The sequence below is a fragment of the Sapajus apella genome, unplaced genomic scaffold (assembly GCF_009761245.1).
Source record: "Sapajus apella isolate SASKATOON/1434 unplaced genomic scaffold, GSC_monkey_1.0 scaffold95, whole genome shotgun sequence".
Taxonomy (NCBI): Eukaryota; Metazoa; Chordata; class Mammalia; order Primates; family Cebidae; genus Sapajus; species Sapajus apella.
In genome coordinates, this window is record NW_022437035.1 from 1833741 (window position 1) to 1842641 (window position 8901).

Consider the following 8901-nt stretch of genomic DNA (forward strand, 5'->3'; position numbering starts at 1 on the left):
AGGAAAGCAATAAAGACACAGGGTTGCTTCCTTGGGCCGGTTTCTTGATTTACAGCCCAAAAGGGTGTGATTGTAATTAAAGGGGTCCCTTCCTTTCTCAATCCTCCTCTCTGTTCTTCACTTAAACATTTATAGAAACTGTTTCCCAGACCCAGTTGTAGTATTTCATTTATTTAAATTATTTATTTCAGTTTTAAGAGAGATTTAATACGGCTCCACTCCAAAAATACTTAAAACATGCAATAAAAGTTTCCCTAATACTTGCCATGCTCACATTTCTTCCACCTCTAATCACTTTTACTCCTTTTTTGGGTCCATATTCTTTTGGGGCTTCTTTGTGAAAATACAAGCAGATACAAACACATATTTTCATTTTTGCTTCAGTTTTCCATAATAGAGAGCATTTTCTCTAAGTGGTTGAAACTTTGGCTGCTTCATCGGAGTAACACCAAGAATCCTAAAAGATAGCAATGCGTGGGCCTCACTCCGGGCCCGTTAGGTCAGAATCTCTGGGGTAGGACCTGCCTTTGTTAGTTATGAAAGCTCCCAAGGGGAATCTTGGGTTGGGGATCTCTGCTGAATCAACAGATTTTCTGCCTTTCTGTTTTTCATATAATGTGTCTTGAGAGGTTTTTTTTTTTTTTTTGAGACAAGTCTCGCTCTGTCACCCAGGCTGGAGTAACGAGATCACGGCTCACTGCAGCCTCAACCTCCCGGGCTTGAGCAATCCTCCCACCTCAGCCTCCCAAGAAGCTGGGACTATAAGCACATGCCACCATGCCTGGCTGATTTTTTTCTCTTTTTTGTAGAGGCAGAAGTCTCCCTGTGTTGCCCAGGCTGGTATCAAACTCCTGGGCTCAAGCGATCCTCCTGCCTTGGCCTCCCGAAGTGCTGACACTGCAGGCGGGAGCCGCTGCACCCGGTCTGGGAGGGTTTTTGGATTCAGTTCGCAAAGAGCATCCTTATTTTTTTGGTAGCTTGTGGATATAGGAAAGTGTCTTTAACCCTTTCCAGGGGCTGGTATTTCTAATCCTTTGTATGACAAACCATGTATACATATCATTGTGCACACCTGTAGGTATATCCACAGGCTCAGCGTGGCGACTGCCCTTCTAAGGCCATTTCTATTTTCTTCCCGTAACCCACATGCTTATGCATCACCTGCTTTTCTTTGAGGATGTTGGTTCTTTTCTCATTGATTTCTTAGAGCTCTTTGTTAGGAGATGAACCCTTGTACTGGTATCATTTGATTTCTTTCTGGAAATGTCTACAGACTGCATACTGGGCAGCCCTGGGATTGTACCCTACCTTGAGTGACGCTGGGCACCTCGCCAGACCTCTCTGAGCCTTACTTTCCTCATCTGTAGGATGGGGCTCCTGCCTGCTTCATGGACTTGTCAGAGGTTTATCACGAGGTAACATGTGGTCAACCCTTTACCCAGGAGCTGGGGTGAAGAGCTTGACGAAATCAGAGGGAACCCTAGCCCTCTGTTCAGCCCATGCCAGACCGAGTTCTGGGTCCCAGGGCCTCTAGGCAGGACCTCGGTGTGGCTGAGCCCACCATCTCAGGCTGTGTGACAGCTCCTTGCCCCTGGCAGTGATTTAAATTTAAATTAGCTTAAATTAAATGCAGTTTAAAATTCAGTTCCCTAGTCACTGTGTCCCCATTGAGATGTTCCAAAGCCACACACGGGTCTTGGCCACTGTATGGGACTTGCAGGACATCTCCATGTACTATAGAACGTTCTGGTGCTCAGCGCGCATCTAGAGAGGCAGGCAGGCCTCCAGGGGTGAATGAGTGAGGTTATTCATGGAGACTGTATTAAGTCCTGGAGGTGAGAGAAAAGGGGGTGACGGGAGGTCAGGGATGGGCTCTGCGGGCAGGGACCTGAGAGATGCTATCTGAGTGATGGAAGGAAAACATCTGGGAGCTCAGGTGAAGATGCCCCAGTGTGGGGATGAGCTTGTCCTGGGTTGCTTGAGGGATTCCAGGGGCACAGGGGTGTGGGTCTCAGCTGAAATTGAGAGGTGGGTGGCCAAGGACACGGGGGCCACAGAGGGTTCTGAGCACTGCTGTCCTGCTTGTGTCTTAGAGAACCCATCACGCCATCAGCTGCTTTGTGTAGAGACCTAGGGTGGAGGCAGGGAGTCCAGTGAGGAGGCTGCTGTGGTCCTAAAGGCTTAACAGGGCTTGTACCAGGGTGGTGGCTGTGGGGGTAGAGAGAAGTAGAGAGGCTGGTGGCATTTTTTTTTTTTTTTTTGGCAACAGCTTTATTGAGATATAATTTATGCCCCATACAATTTGCCCATTTGAAATATACAATTCAGTGGTTTTTAGTATATTCGCAGAGTAGTGCAACCATCATCACTCTTAATTTAATTTTCTTTTTCTGAGACAGGGTCTCACTCTGTCACCCAGGCTGGAGTGCAGTGGTGCGATACAACTCTCAATTTTAGTATATGTGTTTTGTTGTTGTTGAGATGGAGTCTTGCTCTGTTGCTCAGACTGGAGTGCAGTGACGCAATCTTGGCTCGCTGCAACCTCCGTCTCCTGGGCTCAAGCAATTCTCCTGCCTCAGCCTCCCAAGTAGCTGGTATTACAGGTGCACACCACCACTCCTGGCTAATTTTTTTGTATTTTTGGTAAAGACGGGATTTCACCATGTTGGCCAGGCTGTGAACTCCTGCCTTGGCCTCCCAAAGCGCAATTTTAGAATGTCTTTGCCTCTGTCCTTGAAAAACCCTGTACCCAGTAAGTAGTCACTCCACATTCCCCACCTTACCCTTCAGTCCTGGGCAATCACTAATCCCCTCTCTGACTCTAGAGATTTGCCTCTTCTGGACATTTCATATCAATGGAATCAGACAGTATGTTGCCTTGTGACTGTCTTCTTTCACTTAGCGTGATGCTTTCAAGAATCAACCATATCATAACATGGATCAGGACTTTACTCCTTTTTTATGCCTGAATAATATTCCATTGTTTGGGTAGACCACAGTTTCTCTTTTCCATTCATATATTGATGGGCATTTGAGTTGCTTTTGCTTTTGAATCTGAAGAAGAATGCTGCTGTGGACATTCATGTACAAGTTTTTGTGCAAACATATGTTTTCATTTCTTTGAATATATACCGAGGATTGGAATTACCAGGTCATATGATAACTAGTTTTCACTTTTGAGGAACTGCTAGACGGTGTTGCGGAGCGGCTGCACCATTTAGCATTCCCACCAGCCGTGCACGAGAGTTCTAGTTTCTCTGGATCCTTACCAACAGTTGTTACTGTCTGTGTTTTTTATGATAGCCATCCTAGTAGGTTGGACCTGAAGCTACTCATTGTGGTTTTGATTTCCATTTCCCTGGTGGTGAAGGGTGTTGAGCATCTTTTTATGTGCTCGTTGGCCATTTGAATACCTTCTTTGGAATGCTGCCTATTCAGATTCTTTGTCCGTTTTTAATTGGGTTGTCTTTCTTACTGAGTTGTCATTGTTCTGTATGTATTCTGGATACGAGTGCTTTCTCGGACGTATGAGTTGCGGAAGCTTTCTCTCATTTTGCGGGTTTTCTTTCCCCTTTCTTTTTTTTTCCTCTTTCTCTTTATTTTTTTGAGACAGAGTGTCAGTCTGTTGCCTGGGCTGGTGTGCGGTGGTGTGATCTTGGCTCACTGCAACCTCCATCTCCTGGGTTCAAATGATTCTCTTGCCTCAGCCTCCCGAGTTGCTGGGAAAACAGGCACATGCCACCTTGCCCAGCTTATTTTTGTATTTTTAGTAGAGAGAGGGTTTCCCCACGTTGCCCAGTCTGGCCTTGAACTCCTGACGTCAAGTGATCCACCCTCCTTGGCCTCCCAAAGTGGTGAGATTACAGGCGTGAGCCACTGTGCCCAGCCTCTTTTCCCTTTCTTAATGGTACCCTTTAAAGCACAAAAGTTTTTAATTTTGAAGACGTCTATTTTATCTGTTGTTCTTTTGTCGTTTAGGCCTTTGGTATCATGTTTAAGAAACCGCTGCCTAATTCTAGGTCTTAAAGACTTACACCTATGTTTTCTTCTAAGAGTTTTCTGGCTTTAGCTCTTACATTTAGGTCTTTGATCTATTTCAAGTTGATTTTTGTATAGGTTGGCAGATTTGCAGCATGTCTTGCAGGTAGAGTTTCAGCTTTGCTGATGGGGTGGAGAGAAGGGGGGAAGAATGGAGGGCAACCGGAGGGTCTTGGCCTCCCCATCTGAGGGATGGGTGGGCAAGGTGGGAGGAGCAACTGTGGAGATAATGGAATTAAGAGGCATGTTTTGAACACATGGATCTGAGACGAGCGTGAGCTTCCAAGATGTTGAGTGAGCAGTGGGATCTCCGCGCCCAGGGTTCCAACACTGAGAAGCAGAATTGGCAGGCATCTGGGTGTAGATGGGATTTATTTAAAGCCATGGGGGGCGTGAAGAGAGATCCCAGAGGGAATGATGTAGCAAAAGGAGAAAAGGCTCTGCGGCTGGCCTGGGACATGCGGGGATACTGATCCAAAACAGCTGGTGGAGAGGTAGGAGGAGAACCAGAGGGTCCTTGAAGGCATCCAGAAAAGAGGCCGTGAGGGAAGGGACCAGAAACCCAGCCTTGCTCTTCCTGGTGCTGTGTTCTTAAGCAGGTCCCTCCCCTCTCGCGGCCTTCCTTTCCTTGTTCACGCAGGGAGAGTGTGAAGCACATAAAATATGCATCCTGAAGTCCTGGCCTGTGAATGTTTCCCCTATATATAACTAAATGGAAAAAAACAGCAGGATTTCCATGTACTGAAGGTGCTGTGCTGCTCATGCACCGTTGCTCTGTGTGCATGTGTGCATGCGTGTTTGGGTGCATAAAGTGATGATTAAAATAAGGTCACCAAGAATGACCACTGGCAGTAATGAGGCCGGCCAACATTTATGGAGGGGTCCCCAGATGCCAGGAACGGAGGCGGCTAGGGTGAGCCAAGCCAGGTGCCCAGGATTTGTGCACGTCTGCCCCCTGGTGGCGATACTGCATCATGTACTTTCTGTAGGCTGTTCCTTAACCCCTCGAAGCTGGGTGCTGTATCATAGTTCCTTTCCCAGATAATTGAGACTCAGAGAGGTTAAGGCACTCACCTGAGGTCACACAGTTATTAAATGGCTGAGGCTGGGTCACTGGAACCCAGAGCTACCACCCTACATGTTACCTCTTGATCATTAAGGTAGGGGGATTTCTGGGGGGTTAATTTTCTTTTTTGCTCTTTTTGTTATAGAATGGACTCTTGGTGTCCTATGTTTTTTTCCTGTACGTGAGAAGGTTCCCAGTAAAGTCCTTTTCTTGTGCTCTGTGCCTCAGGTGCTGCCACGAGACCTGGAGAAGGGGGATGCCCCCCAGGAGAAGGAGCGGCTGCTCCAGCAGATGTCCCCTGTGACCTTAGTCCCCCGGAGAAGCCACAGCTTCTCCAAGGACAGGAGGGGCGGACCCTTTGTGGTGAGTGATACTGCATGGCTGGAGAGGAATGCCCAGGGGGTGCTGGCTGCTGAACACTGCTGTGAATGTGGCTGGTGGAGCATCTGGATGGCCCAGGGCCCTGAGGGGGTCGAGGGTAGCAGGCTGCTGTCCAGGAATCTGGTGTCAGCTGACTAGCTGTGTTGTGGTTCTTGATGTGGAGGGTGTTTGGTGGCTCTGCTGGGGAAACCCTCCTTCGTCTTGGGTTTCCAGCCCAGGATGGAATAGTAACCCCACTGCCTGGCATGGAGTGGTTAGAGGAACATACGCTGGTGTTGGAAAGTCCTGGGTTCGAATCCCAGCACTGTCTCCCTTCAACCTCTTTGAGATTTCGGGCAGTTTATTTAATTTTGTTGCACTTCAGTTTCTTTACCTGGAAAGCAGGATCCTGATTCCTGTTTCTCTAGCTCTGTTGCGAGGGTGGAATAAAGTGTGTGTGGGGCCCAACACGTCATAACACACTCAGGAACTGATGGTCATGGGATCACAGGAGGCAGCAGAAAGCTGGTTCCAGAGCGACATCGCCTGGGTTCAAGTCCTGGATCTGCATACATTTCATGTGTGGCCTTTGGCTGGCCTCTGGCTTCAGTTTCTTCATCTGTAGAATGGGGATAATAATCGTGTCTACTTTACAGTGCTGATGTGGTTGAGAGAACTCATGAAGTGCTCGTAATTATTACTGCTGCTGTTACTGGCACGACTGTCCGTATTTCTAAGTCTCCCTCTGGCCCTTACTTATCTCTGTGTCTTCGTGCTTCCTCCTCCCCATCCTGTTTCCTTACTTGCGAAAGGAGGCGAGTACTCACTGAGCAGGCCCCAGGGGCAGCTGCCCCCTCCAGAGCCTCGGTGTGCCCACGTGGGTTCCAGGGCCTTGCCGCTTCCAATGAGTTTCTTTTCGGACTTTAGTTCCATGCTGTTTGGAGTTTTGCACTTGCCCGTGAAGCCCCTTCCCGGCCCACATTCCATACAGGGGCGTTGAAGACAGGTGGCTCCTAAGAAGCGACACTTCTGCTCACAAGAGCCTTTTTGGTTGCTCAGCTCTGCGAGTTTCAGGGAGAACTGGGCCTGGTCTCACGTGTTGGAGACATACGATTCTGCATTGAAGCTCCATTGAGAGTCCATCCATCCCTTCCGGTTTTATGGCCATGGGCAAGAAACTTTGCTTCCCTGAACCTCAGTTTCCGTTTCTGTAAAATGGGGGTAAAGAAGATACCCTGGTGGGGTTTGTGCTAGGAGTGATGCAGAACAGCCACAGCGTGAGCCTGACCATGGGCCGGGGGGTGGGTGGCCGGCTGGGAGGAACTCAGCTCCCAGCGAGGTGTTTACTGAGCAGCCGGGGAAGTTTCCTTGAGGATCCAGATCCCAGCCCCAGATTCACACACATTTGAGACCTGCCTGGATTTTTTGATAAACGTTCCCTTCCACTACTTTCTTTCTCAGCCATTTCTCTAGTTCCTCTCAGATGGCTCTGACTCAGCTTATCTGATTGTACTTGAACTTTTCTGTGTGTGTGCGAAGACAAAGGTGATGGGGAGAGAAACATTTAAAACCTGTCTTTTTAGAGTCTCTGCTTGCTGGCATCCTCCTTGGTTGCCCAGCTCCTCCTCTGTCACTCCCTGTCATCGAAGAGCTTTTGTCCTTGGAGTCCTTGGGTAGCTTGCCTTGGCTCTTCCCTTCTGGCCTCTGAGGACCCTGCCCCACTCCTGCCTGCTTGATTTTCTCGCTTCCAGAGGTAGGTGGGTGGAGGGACTCAGCGTGAACCTGAGAGTGTTGGGGCCTCAGACCTCATTTCCTGCTTTTGGGACTCATGCCTGCAATTCTTGGGAGCGGCCACAAGGAGGAGGTGGTGTTCAGCACCTCTCCTGGTGGCTTCAACAGCTCAGCCCAGAGGGACCCTTTAGTATTGGGCTCCAGAGGCTGAAAGAAGCTGAAAGGGCTTTAAGTTCTAACTCTGCCCCTGTGTGACCTTGGACGAGTGACTTCATGCATGTCACTGAATATAAGTTTTATCTTCGGTAAGATAAGGATGGTCCTGTGTGACCTCAAGAGTATTTTTGTGAGTAGTGAATGAGATAACCCAGAACATAGTAAATTCTCAATGTCTCAGCTGCAAGGGTAGCTTTTCCTTCTTTCTCCCTCTTCCCTTCCTCCTTTCCTGATCCTTTCCTTTCTTCTACTTCCCCTTCCCTTTCTCCTCCTCCTCCTTCCCTTCCTTTCCTCTCCCTTTTTTCCCACCTGTCCAGTTCTCTCTTTATAAAAGGGGAAAGTGAGGCCTGGAGAGAGGACCTGACTTCGCCGGGGTGACCCACAGAGGAGGGCTGGGGTCCTGAGCCCCTGCCGGCTGCCCTGTTCCTCTGGAAATCGGTCATACATTCCTTTTGTGTCTCATGAGGTGTTTGAAAGGGGTCCACTGATCAGTGTGTCTGCTCTGATTCTCATCACTGCTTTGGTGAATGACTTTGTGCTGTTACTTGCCAGTGTAAGTTCATGTTCATCTTCACTTTTGGAGGCTCTCAGGCCTTGTCAGTTCCTACTTCAGCCTCATATTAGAGACCATCAATCCTATTTTGCAGAGCAGGAAAGTGAGGCTCAGAGGGATTCAGCCCCTTGCCCAAGGCCAAACAGTTAGCAGCTGGGGGAGCTGGAATGGAAACGGGGCCTGTCTCGCTCCAGCCTGGGCCCTGGGCCCTTCCCACCATGGACCTGTGCTTTTGTTGCATGGCTAGCCCCTGCCAGCCCGTCTCTCCTCTGGGCCTGCAGCACTCTCTGCATTAGCTGCATGAGGAAACAAGACATCCTGAGCCCTGGGACTCCTATCGGGGCTGAGAATGTGATATTTGCTCAGCCCGGAGTTGGCCATCAGCTGCTCTGTTGCTGCTGTCTTCCAGAGGGTGCCTGGGACCTGCCAGGCCAATGCCCTGCTGATTTGCATAGCCCTACCACAGTTGCTGAGTGACAGACCCTGCCACTTGCTAGAGGCCTTGAGTCAAGTGAGTTTATCACTCAGTAAAGTGGTAACTTTTATAAAGAGAACAATGACGGCAATAGTAATGCCTCTTACTTACTATGCTTACATGTAGTATAGATACTATTATTATTCCCACTTCACAGATGGGCAAACTGAGGCTCAGAGCCATTAAGTATCTCTGCCACGTTCTGGGTCTGCAGTCCATGCTCTTAAGTATCTGCTGAACTTTCCACTCCTCTTATGTGGTAGCCCAAACGGGATGATGCTTACAAAGCTCTTTGCATAGTGCCTGATACCAAGAAACAGCTTAATAAATCGTTGCAGCTTTTTTTTTTTTTTTGAGACAGAGTTTCACTCTTGTTACCCAGGCTGGAGTGCAATGGCGCGATCTCGGCTCACCACAACCTCCGCCTCCTGGGTTCAGGCAATTCTCCTGCCTCAGCCTCCT

General features: G+C 48.9%; 1 protein-coding gene across 3 annotated transcripts in view; it reads left to right on the forward strand.

Moving 5' to 3' along the window:
* Positions 1–8901, forward strand: part of KIAA1671 (KIAA1671 ortholog) — a 252820-nt gene that overhangs the window by 101628 nt on the left and 142291 nt on the right. For all 3 annotated transcript variants that reach the window (XM_032256690.1, XM_032256691.1, XM_032256692.1), the window contains one exon: positions 5333–5467. In XM_032256690.1, coding sequence (XP_032112581.1) covers positions 5333–5467 — 135 coding nt within the window. The remainder of the gene's footprint in view (positions 1–5332; positions 5468–8901) is intronic.